This window comes from Semicossyphus pulcher, unplaced genomic scaffold, assembly GCF_022749685.1.
Source record: "Semicossyphus pulcher isolate SPU_LCO1_2020_fin unplaced genomic scaffold, fSemPul1.0.p SCAF_8, whole genome shotgun sequence".
Lineage (NCBI taxonomy): Eukaryota > Metazoa > Chordata > Actinopteri > Labriformes > Labridae > Semicossyphus > Semicossyphus pulcher.
The window spans coordinates 4,990,486-5,009,289 of record NW_027211759.1 but is presented as its reverse complement, the minus strand read 5'-3'; the positions used below and the strand labels follow the sequence as shown (position 1 = coordinate 5,009,289).

At 39.3% G+C, this 18,804-nt stretch overlaps 3 protein-coding genes and 1 non-coding gene across 6 annotated transcripts; 1 reads left to right on the top strand and 3 right to left on the bottom strand.

The window, feature by feature from the left end:
* Window positions 1-1,138: 1,138 nt before the first annotated feature.
* LOC138613256 (nuclear receptor-interacting protein 3-like) lies at window positions 1,139-5,300 on the top strand. 2 transcript variants are annotated; one of them, XM_069686885.1, is made up of 7 exons: window positions 1,139-1,455; window positions 2,684-2,857; window positions 2,933-3,015; window positions 3,106-3,245; window positions 3,340-3,392; window positions 4,177-4,265; window positions 4,689-5,300. In XM_069686885.1, the coding sequence occupies exons 1-7, from the start codon at window positions 1,288-1,290 to the stop codon at window positions 4,711-4,713; spliced, it is 732 nt and encodes a 243-aa protein (XP_069542986.1). In that variant the 5' UTR covers window positions 1,139-1,287; the 3' UTR covers window positions 4,714-5,300. The 2 variants fall into 2 exon arrangements, with proteins under 2 accessions (XP_069542986.1, XP_069542985.1); XM_069686884.1 differs by having other exon boundaries at window positions 2,684-3,015.
* Window positions 5,301-10,047: 4,747 nt separating this feature from the next.
* On the bottom strand, window positions 10,048-11,963 carry akip1 (A kinase (PRKA) interacting protein 1). 2 transcript variants are annotated; one of them, XM_069686916.1, is made up of 5 exons: window positions 11,654-11,963; window positions 11,021-11,212; window positions 10,848-10,922; window positions 10,622-10,768; window positions 10,048-10,478 (listed from the first exon to the last, which is right to left on the bottom strand). In XM_069686916.1, exons 2-5 carry the CDS (start codon window positions 11,177-11,179, stop codon window positions 10,329-10,331), a joined length of 531 nt encoding a protein of 176 aa, XP_069543017.1. In that variant the 5' UTR covers window positions 11,180-11,212; window positions 11,654-11,963; the 3' UTR covers window positions 10,048-10,328. The 2 variants fall into 2 exon arrangements, with proteins under 2 accessions (XP_069543017.1, XP_069543016.1); XM_069686915.1 differs by having other exon boundaries at window positions 11,805-11,963.
* Window positions 11,964-12,735: 772 nt separating this feature from the next.
* Window positions 12,736-16,009, bottom strand: rpl27a (ribosomal protein L27a). The gene is made up of 5 exons (XM_069686422.1): window positions 15,977-16,009; window positions 15,251-15,314; window positions 15,070-15,145; window positions 13,998-14,172; window positions 12,736-12,911 (listed from the first exon to the last, which is right to left on the bottom strand). The coding sequence occupies exons 1-5, from the start codon at window positions 15,977-15,979 to the stop codon at window positions 12,783-12,785; spliced, it is 447 nt and encodes a 148-aa protein (XP_069542523.1). The 5' UTR covers window positions 15,980-16,009; the 3' UTR covers window positions 12,736-12,782.
* Window positions 14,623-14,751, bottom strand: LOC138613712 (small nucleolar RNA SNORA3/SNORA45 family). Its single transcript, XR_011309845.1, has one exon. It is a non-coding gene; the product is annotated as a small nucleolar RNA SNORA3/SNORA45 family (small nucleolar RNA).
* Window positions 16,010-18,804: the final 2,795 nt, after the last annotated feature.

Below are 18,804 nucleotides of genomic sequence, written 5' to 3'. Positions count from 1 at the left end.
ACTAAATTATGAAAAAGAAAAGAACATCAAGGATTTAAAATGCCTCCAGAAAGAGAAGGAGATACAACAACCAAATAAAAACATATTTATAAGTAAAATAAAGCAAAATGTACACAATAAAAGTTAATAAAATCAGGTAAATTTGATGTTAAAAGCAAAGCTGAAAGATGAGTTTTAAGTTCAAATTCAAAAAAGTACAAGATTCTTTAAAATAATCCAGAATGTATTTCCTTAATGAAAACCAGAGCTAGGACTTCAAATTTCACTTAATAGAGTTGTGTAATAATACAGCAATCTGAGGAATTGTGATACTTACTTTACCACTCAATATTATGACTACATATAATATTAGCCAAAGGAAATATGTTGGCTGGGCTTCTGAGTTTCCCTGGCCTTTTTGTCTCCGTTGTCTGAAAATGTATTAATTATATATCACATATATTTCATTTTATATACATTGTTACATTTTAAAGAGGCTTATGCATTACATATCTTATTTAGCCAATAAACCCCAGAAGAAAACATAATTTGTGCAAAGGACTTTTATCATACCCACGCTTTATTAATAAACACAAATTCAGAGAAGAAAACTTTAAACACAGGAAGATAAGTGCTTCAGTGTAAAACATTATTTTTTTGTAAAGGAGTCACGATTCTATAAAGTGACGTTTTTATGATTTTCAGGCAGGTAGAAGCTACCAGGAGACACAGGAAGAAGAAGACACTGTCAAAATAAAAGCTCTCATACTGAATTGTATTAGGCTAATGGTAACTGTTTTAATTATAGTCCCATATATTAGAACCAGTTTTTTTGGTCACCACATTCAGTATATACACTGTGTAAAGCCTGAAGTTTGTTATATTATTTAGCATCCTTTTAGTGAGGCTTAAATTTCTTATAAAGTGATTTATTTGAATTGTGCTAATACCTGTAGTGTGAGGGCCTTTAATTTAATGCGTCTGACCTGTAAAGGTAATTCACTTGTGTTAACAATGCCCTCTGCTTAAACAGCCGGTAAATATTATTTATATCAATATTTAGTTACTTATGTTCAAAGGGTGTTATTGAAATAGTAAAGATCCCAAACAATAGGATTTTATTTTGAAGGATTCGTCCGGAAGTTATGCTGTTAACCTGTCTGGTTTGACCGCCCCCTGTCATGATACAGTCGTCTCCTCTTCTCCACTAAGTCATCATCGGGGTTTCCTTATTTTTAGCCTCAGTTGTGTACAGATACAGATCCTTCAGACACACACCGCCTCGGCTGGACTCAGACACCCGCCATCATGTTGAAAGGGATGCGGACGGAGACCCGGGGGGAATCGGGGGTCCAGGATGCTGCGGCTGTGAGGCAGCAGAGGAGGCTGAAACAGGCGATCCAGTTCCTCCATAAGGACTCAGCTGATCTGCTGCCTCTGGATGGACTGAAGAAGCTCGGGACATCTAAACAGGGGGTGTGTCACTTACGATAGGCCTTTAGTTTGTAGTGCCACCGTTTTGACATACGGAGTTTTTAATGCAAATTTCGTACAGCGTTTATCACTGTTACCTAAACCCAAGCGAGTTATGATGATATAATGATGTAGTGGTATAGCCAAGTGTTCTACTCTACTTTTATGTAGGCTACATTTTCGGAATAAAGATCAATCAATCAATTATTCAAACAATACTAGGCGTTGTGTTTTTACCATTTTGATGACTGATTTATAAATGTAGTTATTCTGGTTAATTAAAGTTGATTGCTTGTATTTCGATGTTTTTATTATTATTTTTTTTTGTGGCTTTTTTTATGCTGTCTATTGAAATCACATTGTTCTCAGCTTGAAACCGCTATACAAATAAAACTATGATAATAATGTTGATCATGATTAATATTATTATATAGCCCTCATAATTCTGGAGTGGTTTAGCCTATATAGTACTGATGAATGATTGATTGATATCTTTATTTCATGGTTAGTACAGTAAACACAACAGTAAGCCATATTATTTTTCCAATATTTGCATTAAAAAAGGCACAACACAAACACTGCAAAGAAGATAGGCTCAGTGACAGAATTTTCTCAGGTGACACCTAGCAGAGTGCTAGCATCATCTACCTGTCACTCAAACTGACCAAGCACTGAAACATGCAACATTTTAAGCATTAAAGCTCCTGTGAGGGTTTTTTCAGCAAAGAGATAGGAGGTACAGCTTTGTCCACAGGGGGCGCCAAAATCAACACAAAACGAAAGTTCCTCACAAGAGCTTTAATACACATGAGTTATATAAAAAAAATCACACTACTTGCTGTTCATAGGCAGAAAATTAGATAGAGACCAAAACTGTATTTTGTACTAGTCTGAAACACGTTGAATTCTGCAGTAAAGTTTTTTAACATGGAGCCAAATGCAGATTTACTCGCTTTTGGAGCCAGCCTCAAGTGGCCATTTGGGGAATTGCCGTTTAGGCACAGTGTTCGTCACCGCCTGCCAAAACCAGGCACATATTGGCCAATAATATAGGCTGAGTCCTATACTGTATATTAGTTGGGCTTTACTTACTTCACATTTTTAACACCGACTAAAGTCTCTAAGGATCATACAGGCCGGATTATTTCACATCATTGATTTGTTTTAAAGATGCAGCCACACATTTGCCCCACTTTTCCAACTCTCTATGTTTTTTTTTTAAATATTGTAGCAGCCGCACCACATCATCCAGAAGCGCCTGCTGGAGTCCAAGTTGACCCGAGGAAGATTTAACATGTGCGGATTAACTCAACACAACGGGGGGCTTCTGATGAATTGTAGTCGTTTAAATTCAAATGAGGATGAGGAAGAAGAGGAGGAAGATTTAATCCAAGTGCCCTGCAAGGTGAGTGGAGGTTTCAGTATTTTTATTTTCCTCCTACATCCCTTTTCACCTCCTATCCCTCCTCTGTGTTTACAGTGTTTGGGCCAGGATGTGAATGTGCTGATCGACACCGGCTGCAAACTGAACCTGATGTCCTCACAGACCGTGGAGAGATCAGGGTGAGACGTTCACTCCCTGTCCATCTGACTTTCTGTACATCAGATCTATTTCAGCGTTCAGTGAGCGTATATTTGTTGTGTCTCTCAAAGTTGGAAAGACCTGGTCGAGGAAAACAAAATGGAGTCGGATGGTTTTCCATTTCAGCGGAAGCTTTGCATCGACGGACAAATCAAAGAGCTCACCCTGACCATCGGACAGTTCATAGTAATGTGCTCATTTGTCATAGTGGGTAAGGAAGAAGTTAAAGATTACACTGATCTTTGTGATTTAAAAGGTTTCAAGTATTATGTTGTAATATTCTTGTACTATATATTTGTATGCAGAAAGTAACAGGCCGCTGATGTCTCTGGGCTCCAAGACATTAAAGGCACTCAAGGTAAATCATCAGCAACACAGTGACATAAACATTGGACACAACTCAACCCAGCTTTATTTAAATAGCACCTTTATAGCACCATTTTCATCATTACCGCTATGTGAGGAAGAAAAAAATGTGCATGAACAATGCATTTACACTCAGCATGTAAACATCTCAGCTTTCAAACAGAGCCCTACATCGTCCATGCATGCACATAATTTGGCCAATCAGTTTCCTCCATTTAATTAAAAGATAAATAAAAGATAGTTATGAGGACTTTAGGGCAGACAGTGAGCCACAATACAGGTACTTTAGAAATCATGGTGAACAGCTGAGAGACATCTGAACTGTGAGTCAAATCTAATATGTACACTTCAGTATATGTTTGTTTTTATCGACTGTCATATCGTCAGTGCAAAATTGAACAATGCTTACTGCAGGTTTACCTTATATCTTGCATTCCTGAAACACCAAAAAAAATGACTACAAAAGGTACAATTTTGCAAGACTTAAAAATTACAACAATAAAAGAGTAACATGTTACAAATCAATTATTAAAAAGTAAAAAAGACAAAATAAACACGAGGAATAAATTATTTAAAAATAAAATAAATAAATAAAAAAGACTCAGGACTCAAGATTCAGGCTACAACAGTCCTCCAAATTAAAGAAAAAAAAAAGTCTTTAATTTCCTTTTTACGAAGATTGCCACTTCGACAGCGAGTGGAAGATACAAGGCTAAATGTGCTTAGATAACTAAGAGATAAACAATGATGTGTTGGTGTATCATTTTTCTTCTCAGTGTGTGATCGACACAGAAAAGCAGATGTTGGTGTTTGGGACGAACGTGAGGGAGCAGGTTCAGTTTGTCAAAAAGGCGTTGAATGAAAGGTGAGATTTTATTAAAGTGAAAGTGTCAAAGTTTTCTTTATGGTATTGCACAAATCTCGATTTCACATGATGTAACTACAACATCATTCATTGTTAATAAGGAATAAAATGGACTGTACACATTACTGTAAAATATTCTTTTAAATAACAAAAAACTAGTACAGTGGATTCTTGCACAAATCATTATTCATACTTAAACTGTATATTTGACATGCATAAATATCTAATGGTATTTAATGCAACAGTTACAGACATTTTTCTGATTAGACATTTTCAATGGATTAGTTTTACTTGTAAAGGAGTATATTTATATTGTATTGTAACTTAAGTGAAGTCTTTGGCTTTTGCTATCAAACAAAGGGACACTTGTACACAAAATCTCACCAAATTCTTTCTGCTTCTTTTCGTCTTTTTGCTCGACAGTTCCCACAACTTCAGCGACCTGTGACTCCGATCTCCCTCACCTCCCAACACACACACACCGAGTGACCAAAAGCAATACAACAATTTACTTGTATACAACTAGACCCCTCAATGGGAACCTTCTGACTTCTCACTCACTATCTCTCTGACTGATAATCCATTCGGACTTCACCGGTTTTTACATAAAGACAGAGGCGCAGCAGCTACTCCCACAAACAGGCAGGTCCGCATGTAGCACAGAGTAGCATTGTTGTAGCCGTTTTTAGCTGTCACTGCAGTAGTTTGTTTTGTGCAGCTAGAAAACAAAGTATTAACAGATGTTTTAGTGCTGTATGTAGACTTTGTGATTTAACCCTCTTAATATTGTTCTGCCAGATATAGTATTCTACATTTAAAGCTGAAGGTCAGTGCTTAAGAACAAAGGGTCATGTGGAGTGTAGGTGATGAGTTTAGCACAAGGGCAACTGTATTTTCTAATATAATTAATGTATTTTGTAGTCTAAAATTTGTATTTGCGTCGAGGTCACTGCCTTGTAATGTTTATAAAATGTTGAGGACACTTGTGATATGTTTGATCAATCTGTAGCAAAAGCAGCACTGAGTATAAAAATAAAATCCTGAATGCTGTGAGAGTCTCTTCGTGCTTCATTATTATTAACTTACATAATGAGGCCTTGTGCTATTTTATGTTAAAGTGATTCATGAAACTGGGGCAGCCTGAGATAATTAAAGGAGTAAGTAACATCCTGACGCACCAGCAGGGATCTTTGATGGAGGAGAGCACCTTAAACTGCTCAACTGACCTATGACTGTACCTTAGTAACTACAGCACCACAGCAGTGTTTGGTAACGCCCCTCCGGTCAGATGATTGGCAGGTGAACAGCCCCTTCAGTGGCCGCTGAGAGCAATGACTCGAACACGTTGCCCTGGAAACCAACGTCAACAGTGAGGGGAAGTTGTCGCCTGCAGCTGAGTGAGATCAACAGAAAAAACTACAGGTAAATGTAGCAGCTCTGCATGTGTTAAGTTTCCTGTATGATACATGAATATTATAACAGTGTTTTTATGTTGCTATTATTCAGAGGAAGATGAGTTCTGTATGTGTGCAGAATAATGTTTATTAAAGCATAAACATTTGATAGACAGGTGTTGTAAAGTCTCTTGGATGCTTTATTAATGGAATAAATTTCCAAAACAATGTCGTAAAATGGAAGTTTCAACTGAGGGAAAACAACGACATAACAGCAGAGAGTAATATAACTTAAGGAAATACTAATCTTTCAACAGACCATGTAAGTGAATAAAAAATACACCTGCATTTAAAAAAAACTGGCTTTATTCTGTGTGTAAGTTAGTTAGTGGTTGAGACACCTCAAAAAGCTACATCATAATTTAATCAGAACACAGTCCGACCCATTAGCCGTTAGCATGTCATGCTAAAAATGCACTATAACTCATTCAAAACCCTGATGGAAACTCATGGTGGTGGAGCTACATCTTTCTTCATTTGTGACTGTGATTGCAGGAACCTTTATTTACACTTTGTTTGTTTTTTGTGAAAGATTTAAAAATGAGTAACACCTTTTGACTAACAACTAAATATAGTATGTTATAGAATTGGCTGTGTCTCAAAAACTGGAAGGAGTTTTATTAAATGCTTGGTATTACTGGATTCAAAACCTGTTCAAATTGTAATAATCTGTGTATTGAGCCAGTGTAAATCAAAAATCTGTTATGCCGATTAATGTCTTATTTTTTACTTGTATTTGGCGATAAAAAACTACTTGGCATGGTAAATATTTGAATGTGTAGCCATGTCTTTACAGTTTCCACTTCAAATGTCCTTTTTCCAGCTATAATAGGAAACACTTTGTAGGGCCTTTCCTTAACATACTAAACATACTAAAGGAAGTAAACTTGTCTGAACAGAACTGATTTAACATTTCAGAAAAATTACGTGTTATGCTAAAACCTTAAATTCAAATGCGAGTGAATAAAGTTTTATTATTTGCACAAAACACGCGAACATTTTCAGTATTAAATTTTTGTACAATAACAATATTAAATCTGGTTATGGTCCAAACATAGCCTAAATGTCCATGTTATCCCTGTCTCTCTTTTTTCTGCACTTTTACTGCAGACACCTGTAAAAATAACATAACGTTGTGTCATTTCCTGACAGTTTTGCAGCACAGGGATGACATCCAGACGGACAGAGGCCTCTGAGGCTGCACTGGTTCCTCTGTTTCTCGGAAAGCAGAGATGCAACATCACTTTCGTGGTGCAGAGCTCAGAGAGCATGAGAGCCGTTCTGGGGTCAGTGAAGCGGCTCCTGATCCAGACGCTGCTGACGAAGGCTTCACTCAGAGACTCTCTGTTCAACATCATGGCGTACTCAGGCGAGGTGAGGTGGGACTGACAGCTCATTATTGATAGATTATTGTACCTTTAGCACTCTGATGTTGCAGCTGGTGAAGGTGGAGCTGGTGTGACTCTCTTTCTATTTCACAGCTGACCTGCTGGTCCCACCACATGCTCCCCTGTGCTCCTGACACAGTGTACATGGCTCTGTCCTGGATTCACTCCATCAGCTGCAGCCGGGGCAGAGACCTCCTGGCCGCCCTGAGTGTTGCCCTCACTGACCCAGCCTGTCACGCCGTCCACCTGCTCTGCACAGAGCTCCCCGACCAGCCGGAGGCCGTGCTGAAAGCCCTGCCCGCCCTGGCTGCTGGGAAGCCTGTGAACGCCTTCTACCTGCAGGACTCAGTTGCTCAGCGGGACAGCAACACTGGAGACTACCTGCAGTGTCTGACCCAGGCCACCAGAGGGAGCTGTTACGTAATTCAAGCTGGTTCGAATGGCGTGCTAGAGAAGGTATGGCTAGAATCAGGCTGGATTTACATGCTTCTCAGATGCCTGTCATCGCAAACTTTATTATTCCTCCAATATTTTCATGAAAAAAAGCACAAACAGATACATATTTTATAATATGTAATTCTCTGTGTTTGCTGTCAGGTGGTTCCTCTGTGTCCTGTGGAAAATCAATCACCATCACCCACAGCCTCTTCAGTGAAGTGTTTCTGTCCAACCACTTCAGTCTGCGTCCCCCACACCGCGTCATCACCTCTGCTCAGGTTGGTTTTCATGGTTACAATGTTTGTTTTTTTATAATGCAGTAAAAAACGATGTCGTGTAAGAAATATTACATAGTGTAAATGTCCTGTACCATTTGTTTTAGCTAAGAAAAATGTTTTACTGACTACTAAAATAAAGTGAGGATACTTATTGACATTTTTATTACCTTCATTAGTAGATTTATTGTCATTGACTCACAGTTTTTTGGAGATGTATTTGTTGGTTTTCTTTTTAGTTAGCAGTTTTGCCCTGGATTTTTAATTAAATATAATTACACTATCATGTTATTTTTATTCAGATGGACCCCAGGATTACTTTTTCTTTTTTGCTGTTAGCTAGTGGGGACCCAATAAATAAACAAATAAATAGATAAATATAAGATATATAGATAACAAGATAAAATGAACAAATAAAGAGATCAAATAAATAAATAAATAAAATTAACAAAAATAAAAACATGGATGGTACATCAAGAAAAAAATCATCAACTCACCGACGCATCAGCTGTTTCTTGACTTTCTTTGGTTGCCCAGGTGCAGTCTGGGTAATCCTATACGCCCGGTTACTTCCTGCTTGCACTCTTGTCAAACCCTGAGCAGTCCAGAGTTTTTCCCAGGATGCCGAGTGCTGGCGAGGAGGGAAGTGGACGGCCTCTACTACTTGGGCACTGTGATACAGGAAGTACAGGTAAGAGGATGCTGTACTATTACACACTGTTTGTATGCAATTAAACAGGCGGGTATGTGGACTCTACGGACATTTATCGCTCTAAGTTCTGCTTCTAAACTGTTGATTTGGAGTAAATTATGACATTAATTGTCAGGACTAACTTAAAGTTTTAAAATACAGACATTTTGCACAACCAGACCTGATTGAAGGAGAATTCAAAACAATAACCTATATTCAAGTATAAATCCCATTCTGCTGGGGTACAGATTCAGCCATGTAGTAGAGGACATGTTTCACAGAGTATGTTGATGTCACTTGCTGTGTATCAAACCTCAGGGCCGAGGAGGACTCTGGGTTGTTGAGTTCGCCTATCTAGGAAGCACCAGTTTGGGGGTCGTCCTTCCTCAGAGGCAGCTGGTCTGCTCCCTCGACATGGTGAACCACACCAGAGCTCACACACGCTTTCTGGTACCCGGTGATTCTGTCCTGTCGCCTTTGGAAGCAGATGTGAGGAGATACGGGCCGGGGAGAGTGACGGCCGCCACAGAACGCAGGGATGGGTTTGGAGGTACAGACTGAATATTGTTGTGTAAAACGTACAGCCACATGAAGTGATGTTAATCCCTCTTGTTTGACTTAACAGTTGATGGTGTTACGAGTCTGCGGGTGCTGATGTGGAACGGCTCTGTGTCTCTGGTTCCCAGCAGCCTGGTTTCTCCAATTTCAGCTCCCCAACACGACAGAATAGTCCGGGAGCTCCAAATGCAGACACAAACTGCCAGTCAGTGCTGCAGTTGGCTTCGTGCTCGCAGCTCCTCCTGCTCTCCCCGGCTGTTCTGCAGCTCCTGGTGTCAGTCTGCATCCTGCAGCAGGCCGAGCACATTTCCACCCAGGTGTAGCTCCAGCTTTGGAGGAAAGGATGGATTAGAGAGGGCAGAGCAGAATAAAGAGGTGGACCTAACAGATACAGGGGTGAGGAAGAGTGACCCTGAGGTGCCCTCCTCTTCCTCCATCTCTTCTTTGTCTCTGTCTGAGGATGAGAGCACAGCAGTGAAGCTGAGGAGTCAACAGCCGCGTCCTCCCTGGAGGTACTGGAGAAGAACCGGGCCTGAGCCACAACACAGACAGCCAGGTGGGAAACACATACTCTGATTAAACTAATACATCCTGGTCTTAAAGGGGCTCTGGTTTTAGTTTAAAAACTTATATTGATTAATCAGTCAGTTGTTAAGTGACAGAACACCCATGCATATGATCTGGTCATGTTGATGTATTTCTGTCTGTCTGCAGGAGTGCCAAAGAAGACACCACATCCTGTGAGGTTCATCTTCCCTGTCCCTCCGATCAGTGCCTCGCCCAATCACAGCTCTCTGTTCCAGTCACTCCCTGGTGCTAAAGGAAGAAGAGTGAATGTCAGAGATGTGTTTGGAACGACCAACTTCAAACCTCGACCACCGGCTGGACTGCGGCCATTCTCGGCCAACAATGCCGCTGCTGTTTACACATAATATTTCTTATAAAACCAGACAGAAAGTTGGTTAAAACAAACAAGAATTCCATAAAAAATACTTTATTCATACACTGATGCGGCATTATTGCAGGTAGACATATTGTTAAGTGCATTACATGATACTTTAGGGCATAATTTGGACGAACTACATGATAAAATACTCGATAAAATATGGCTTCTCAATATTCAGCAAATAAAACATTCTGATAGCGAAATAAAATGTAGAGTATGCAAAAATAAGTGTAAAAACAGGCAATAAACACACAAACAATTAAGCTTTGGTCAGTTTTGTTATTAAAGGTAGCTGCATTTGTCAGGTGAGAGGTCAGAGGTTGAAGGTCAGGTTGATGCTCTCTCCAGCTTTGACGCTGACCAGCCGAGTCTGCTGCTGAGCCTCCGGCGTGCTGGCGGTGATGGCGTACGTCCCCGGTGACACCTCGATGTAGAAGTCTTCACCTGCTGCAGACACACGACCCTGACAAGAATGGAAAAACAATCTCATTAGGAGACCAAGGTAAAATTTCCATTGACAAGTTTTCTGCTTTCTTTTGATCAAAGATCATTTTTTACAGATGAAAGGTTTACATGACTAAGAAAAGAGCAGATGATTATCGTTACCTTGCTGTATGGAGTCTTTACATGTTTCCTTGTGCAGGTGGACAGTGCAGGTGTTGTTGACCCAAAAGTTGGCTGTGTGTGGAACCTGGACACATGGATCCTCTCATTGTCAGTGGGCTCAGAGCAACAGCCAGATCCATAAAACCTCTGCAGCACAGACAGTATGCACAATTTAATTTTAGGTCTGTAGTTCAAAGCTTAAGGGTACAGATAAATAATCACTGACCTTGCACTGACAGGTCGTCTGCACCATGAGCCCTGCGATGGTTGCAAAGACATCATCAAGCTCTGTGTGCGTTCTCTGGAAAATGGCAGTGTCATATGATGGGAGATACAGCAAAGGAGTCAATATCAACATTTATTCGTGATGGGGGTAATATACAGAGAACATTCATGCACCTTGACAGGGATTTGTGTGTCTTCATCTGTAGTCGTGGGGGTCTGGGATGCTCCAGTGCTCGTCCAGTCCACACTCCGCCTGGAGGCCCGCTCCAGCACCTCCAGGCCCAGACTGGCTGAGCGCCGCAGGGAATACTCCAGCCAGGCTTGGCTTGCCATGAACAAGTCAAATTAACCTCAGGGACCCTTCACCTGGAAGGACGAACAAGCAGAGAGAACTCAGACAGTTCCCTTTTTCTTTACCTTTCTGTAAGGTCCAAATATAGGCCTACTTCACCTTTTCACTTTACTTTCATAAACCACATTAATTATTAGATTGAAAAAATATTTGGCAGATTAATTTGTCTTTACAGGAAAAAATGAGTGAAATAATTATATATAAAACCGCAGAATTAATTCGTTGTTTAGTTTAATAGTTCATTCATAAATTCCCGATAAGCGGTTTAGTTTAAGGAGAGCTATTTATCTTATTACGGTGGCACAATTATGACGTTTAAACACCAGTAGTTCATCGACTACACAGTAGCCTGCGTAATGTATTCAGCACAAGTGATACATGGAAGACAGCGCATGCGTGAAGATTAACCTCAGTAGAAAGTGGAATGTTGATCACTTTTTCCCACAACTACTCACATTTAAATGTAACAATCAGCCGTTGCTTTCGCGTGCTCACATAGAACACCGATACGTCAACAACTCGAACTCCTCACGTCACTTTTACGGCTTCACAGTTCTGCGCGCAGTGACAACAAGTCTCTGGTGAGGAGATTATTTACTTGTTTACCTGTTCAGCACACGGACAGCCGGGTGGGTCAGCAGGTAATCGCACACACATGAACAGGCTTTCAGGGAAATCAGCACTTATTTTACAAATTTCACGTTACTTTCGCATTTCCCCAATTTCGTCTGCCACAGAGCCGTGGTAACGCGGTTTTCGAATGACAGTACAGGAAATCCTGCATGTTAAACCCCGCCCCCCCCTGAAGCGGTCTAAACACTCCGAGGTCACGTGGAAACGTTGAATTAATTTCTCTAGTGAGTTGAGAGGAACTTAAAACATTTCAACAGCAGATTTACTTTTTTTCATTTAGAAATTCAGATTTTGTCAATTTTTTTAATTGTGTAATAAAAAAAGAAAACTGGCAATTACACTTTGACCTGTTGCCCAATTTGGGTCCTTATGTAATACCAACTATGCTATATGAATACGCCAACAGTTGGACAATCCTTGATAGTTTTTTTTTGTTCATATTAAAATGTGACAACCTGAATATCTGTGCATTAAATGGAAAGACTAAGGTTGAGCGCCAATACGAACATGACATCTTCTTGCATCACTTTTCAGTGCCTGTACTCACTTAAAATGTAAAGTTGATGATTTTTAGATAGATTGAAATTTGCCTACAACTTTAAATCTAATGTGCTGGATGTCTGATCTAATAAACTATAGTCATAAGTACAGAACACACTTAGTGGCCCTAACAAGACTCTCAATTGTTCAAGAATAAACACTTATGCACATAGTAATGATGATTGAACCCCATCTTTACAGCTTGAGCATGAAGCCAATTTTAAAATACTTTCAGTATGAAATTAACAGTAAATTGCAAATGCATGTAACGAGTACTAGCAATGTCACAGAGCAAAAGCTCAAAATGTAGTACAAACCATAGCTGCCTTGTATGGTTTTTAAAACAGACATGACAAACAAGCAGTTCCCATTTATACATTTTATTTTTCAAAAAAGACACTGACAGGAGCATTATGCCATCAGCACACAGGCTCCTCCCACTGCCTTGATCTTCTCCTCGGCCCTTCGGCTGAAGAACTTGGCCTTGACGATCACAGGCTGCTTGGGCAGCTTGCCTTTGCCCAGAACTTTGTAGTAACCCTGAAAAATAAATACAACACATTATTAGTGAAACCAAATAACCACTTACTACATCTGCACAAAGACTGCTTCTTCTGATGAATGCTGCTATAATTGTTCCCAAATGAAAAAACAACAAAGAACCTTTAATATAAGTCAATTACAGTCTAGTAGTGGCATAAAGAAATTAAATGTCCATCAACATAATATATCTAAAAGGTTGTGTGCATTGCAACATCACATGTACAACACTATATACAAAAGAGATAATCCTATTAGCACTGATACGAGGTACATTCTACAAACAAACACCAAGTTCACCAATTCTTTTTCAGACATTCCTCTCATCTCCTTTGCATTTGTTAGCAATTGTACGTCAAGTGTGGGTTTAAATATTTTTACAGTTATTGCTTGAAATGCACTGGCTGAAATATACAGAATGTTTCTTACAGTAGGAGAAAATTAAATTAAATAAAAGGTTTTTTCAGTATAAAAAGGCAAAAACTTGAGATTTGTGCCTGTTTAAATTATTGCAAAAAAATATTTTCGATTCAAAGTTGAAAGAAATCACACAAGCCTTAATAAAAAAACAATTAAAGATGTGATTGATAATTATCAAAGCTGAGGAAAATCTTTGAGGCAAATAGATTTCATGTTCCAGACCAGGTAATGCATTGTATACTTAGCCACGTTCATTCACGATTTCACATTGAAATTGTCGCATGTAACTAAGGTAAACAGTTCAGCAACTTTCTTCTTCACATTATAGTATCATCTTGTTTCTAAATCTAAATGGAAATAACCGTCAACTTAAACCCAATGTCATTTTCCTTATTAAGTTATTAAACACACAAGAAAAATAGCTCTTTGCTAGGTTTTCCCCCACTGTTGAAATATGTAGGATTACTATTTTCCTTAACTTTCAGCCTGAGCTTTGCCAACAGTTTCAAGAAAAGCATTGAACGTGTACAAAGGCCAGTGAAGATCAATGCATCAGCTTGCTTCATTTAAAAGACATGCAGCAACTCCAACTCTCCACCATTGATTTAATAATGATGGGGGCTGAAGACAAACCATTTTGTTGGAAAAGACTTGGCCAATACTTACAGCGCGCACAGCATCAATGATGGGAGCAGGTCCCTCTGGCTTCTTGCCATAGTTGAGCCTGGTCTGCTCGCTCACCAGCGTCCACAGCTTGTCCAAGTTGATGGTGGGGCAGTGGGCTGTGTTCCTCTTCAGGTGGTAATGTCTCATACCCACCTTACCAAAGTATCCGGGATGGCTGAGGAGACACAGGAGGGACAAAGGAAAGGTTAATTGTTGCGTTTCCAGAGTGGGAATTTTGCAAGCTGGAATATTAGAAGCCATGTGTATGAGCCTTAAAATAATAGTTCATCACTATAATAACTTAATCTAAAGCAAATAAGACTCATATTATTATTTTAAATCCACAAGCTTGAAATGTATCCTCATGCCAACTTTTACATTTTGCATATTGTACTGGCACACTGGTAATACAACACAATGCATTGATCAGCAGCCATGTGTCAAATATGTCAATTTGCAATAATATCTGTTCATGGTGACACATAATTGCATAATATACAAAACCAACCTAAGATAATTTGTGTAGTTTAGAGAATCCTGCGTCTAAAAAGGCATTTCCTGTTTGTTGACTACTCTGACACGACCACAACATCAGTACATTCACAGCGTAAAATCAAGGTAAACAGTTTGTAACTGCCCATGTGGCTGACTGGCCTACCAAGAGCCAGTCGGTGAATAGGACCAGTCTTCAATCTAAGAGGACTCTAGCACACCAAGACAATGATTTGTGTCAAGATGAGACTCTAGTCTCTACAACAACATTAACCCGAACTATCTGAACAGCACCAACACAGTGATAAAATACACCACCACAAACAAGCTATAGGCGGCCTACACGTAAACATCCAAAATATTTCACAATAACCTAAAGCCAAGTCCATGGGTATAACTCTAAAGGTATTTCCCCAAAATGGAAAATAGAAACTTGACAGCTTTTGTGTCAGTATTTTTAAAAAGTTGTACACACACACAAACACAGGTCTTAATGCTTATCGAGAGCCCATTGACATGCTGTGTGGACTTCATTAACATCGCTCCATCACCAGACTTTCACAATGTCATGCAAACTTACTATTTGTCGAAGTTGATTCTGTGGTGATGCATACCACCAGCATTACCACGACCTCCAGGATGCTTTCTGTGCTTACCTGTGGGGTGGACACGTTATCATTAGCCATGCATCTCATACACACAGTGACAGAATACTACATATCTGCTGAGATCACCTGTAAGACAGGCAAGTTAACACTTACCAATACGACCATGTCCGTGGCTAACATGTCCTCGGAGCTTCCTGGTCTTGGTCTTCTTGGTTGGCTGTCAAGAGGTTTAATGTAAGGTTAGAATACTTAGTTAGCCTCATCCAGCAAGGTCCTATCATTACCTGAGGTGCTAGCTAATACAGCCAAATGGCTTCTCAACTTGGATGTATAAACGGCTATGACAACTTGGAACAGACATCACCAAGTACTTTAGACTAAAACAGATTTGAGGGCTGACTTTACTTGTAACAAGATAAAATTGCATGTTTTAAATCACCACGTAGTAATTGACTGCTTTCATGCTGCCTAGCATCTTCGACTGCTAATGCTAATTCAGCTGCATATACCGGCAGACTTTCCGCTTGTACGAACGGTCAGCACGTTATTGTGTCAAACATTTTAAACATTGACTTGAACTGTCACATTAATGGAAAGCACGGACGTTTTGTGTACGCGGTTAAAACGTGAGTAACCATAGAGAGAATATACTGGGTGACTGCTGTTTTAGCCATGGGCCCAGGAGAGCTGAGCTCTCACACTTAACCGCTCACAAATACCTATAATGTCAGTAAATCACGGTAAAAACGTCCAGTAGCTGACTATAAGACATGGCTGAAATGTAAGCCGCCATCGGATGATAGTTTGCTGTACAGCTGAACAAGGATGGACATAGATTTAACTCATTATCAAAGCACAGAGACACAACATAGCACCTACCATCTTGGAGGCTAGTTGAAAGAGGAACGGGATTTGGAAATAACGCGGTTTTGTGCGAGATTTAGCTCCTCGCAATAAACTGCTAAGAAATCCACAGCGACTCCCAGTGATGGATGGCGGAAATGAGTAAGTTTAACTGAATTATACAAAGTGTAACCACTTTCTAGCTATACTATTAAGCAGATTTATTTGTTAAAATAGCGTAAGACGTTTACGTTAAGAACATATAATTTTTATTGATAAGTACGAGGTATTTAAATGCGATTTTAGTATGTAAAGGGGTACGTTTTTGACAAAGAGTATGCTAAATGAAATTGTTGAGGCAAATGTTATTCTTAATTTGCCTACATTTAATTTAAATATAAGCCTGATGAGGTTTGATTTTGGCCCTTAAACAAAATAACAAACTATGTTTCAGTTCAGCTAGAATTCACACACACTACTAAAAGCTAAATTATGGCTTATTATCCACTAATCCCTATTAAGCTTTGCTGTTAGGAAACTAGCTAGATGCATTACCAGAGTTTGAGTAGGTTTTCTGTTTGATTTTTCTTTGATATAATCTCTGTATAATAGAATACTTAATTATCATTTGGAGTTTGTGGTATTTGTGTCATTTTATAATCTTTTAAGTTATAAATAACACTTTTAAACTGAGGAGAAAACAAACAAACTTGTACTAAATTAAGTAGACAGTGTTTGACCTTGCAAACCTATTAGTGGTCATGTATTTAAAGTAATAGAAGACTGAAAAGAGATGAAGGACCATGACAACAGGTACTGTACAGATAGAATTAAGGTAGATTGCCAGATTTGCATACAGACGTTCTGTTATTCAAAGCCTGAGTCTACTCTACAGCCTGTAACCTTTCATTGGTCAAATTAAACCAGAGGGAGTGAACTCTGTTTGTACCTCCCACCAAAAAAGGCGACCATTCATAACTGAACTTTTATCAGATTAAAATCTATAAAACCTGTAACCAATTTTTTCTTAACATAACCACAAATAGTAGTACTTTATTTCATGTTTGATGCTACAACAATGGAATTATTCCTGCATGCTTTATTCATTGGATCCCCTGGCTTCAGTGAAAGACAAACAATCGCATCACATTGTTGCTTCAGAAACATTGTTCAAGATACACTTGCTTTCCTCCAACTGAACAGTGCTGAAATATCAGGGGGCCGAGCTCTGCACCAATCAAATCATGCATATTCCCCTTGATACTGGACACATGCAACGGTTCCATCCCTCTCATCGTCAGCTCAGCTCCACCTGGAAAAACATTCACCTGGATTTCTGAAGCAGACATCTTCTTTTTCATTGCGTACAAGCACATCCAGGTAAGGTTAATTTATGATTAAACTTAAACATTATCTCCTTGAAGATGGGAGTTATTTATCAGTTATGTACAAAATGTCTCTTTGCATTCGACTTTTGGAGCAGAAGTTTCCTGTACAAATAAGGAGTCAAACTAACCTTAAAATGGCACTTCAACTGTTTCTTTGGTGGTTTTCTGTTTGTTTTGATTCTAGTATTTTGCTGTCAAACATTGTGCACACAGGAGATTTCAAACCAGTTCCTTCTTCTGTGTTTTCTCTTCTGTTTTTTCACCCCAAGAGGCCCCGACCCTCCTGGAGATGGCACACCTGCCTTACAGATGCCATGGAAACTTTCCCAAAAGGCGGGCCACCCTGTTGCCGCAGGTAGCCAGGTGTAGGGTACAGCTTACACTGGAGGCCATGTCACCTGAGACTAGTTCAAATCTGGCAACAATAGCAGAGGGGCAAAGCCTCCCAGCAGAACAGGTAACTCAGATACAGATGCTATAACAATTTAAGAGAGCTCTGTGAGTTTAATAGCATTAAATAATTGTAAGAAGACAGTCAAAGAGTTATTTATATTTATTATATATATATTTCCTACAATCTTACATCAGGGATGAGAATAAAACCAAATCTCTTTCTTTTTAAAAAGCTCTGCAGTTCTGGATTCTGTGAGATGGAAAAACGATCTTGCAACAGAAACACAAGAGCAGCCTCTCCTTCATCTGAGAATCGACAACCTGCAAAAGATGTAGCAGCTTTATTAAAGAGAATAAGGTAATGTACAACACGGGGAACACTTTCTCCAAACTGCACAACAGGAAAACGTATTTGAAGGAGTTAAATATTCAGGAAATGCTCCTGTTTTTTTAGTTAGGTAAGAACATTGATATAATTCGTATACAGTTTGTGCGTTAAGTACAGACCATGAGTAAGTAGGAGATGAGCTTAACCTAGTATAAAGAGTGGACACAGAGGGAACAGATAGCCAGATAAAATCTGTTAACAGGCTTATTTATTAACTCAAAAAGGTTAATTATTAAAGTGCAAACATAACTCCCTTAAAACCACAAATTGCCGTTTTTACATTAATGTTACAGTATGAATTTAAAAGATACAGCGTGGTAATAAGTGAGCTTTAAATGTGCTGGTGGGATAATTTTTGAACATGTTTCCCCATTTTCAGCCTTCATACTAATCTAGGCTATTATTATCAAGCTCTTACTCGCTTCTCTAAAAACAGAATTGAGAATAAAATAAGGACAAAGACGTGGTGTTAATCTTCACATCTAACTCTTAAGCAAGCAAAAAATAACTAGACACATTTGGGCAGTAACAATATTGCTGCTGCTTACAGTAAGTCTAACAAGCCCTCATTCAATTCCACAGGATTCACCCAGAGGCCCAAAGGATTCTGGGTAATTCCTGCATACCTGTAGTGAGCTTGGAGCGTCTTAACCTCCAGTCTGTGACCTCATCATCTCTGCAGCCTGTGGTGTCTT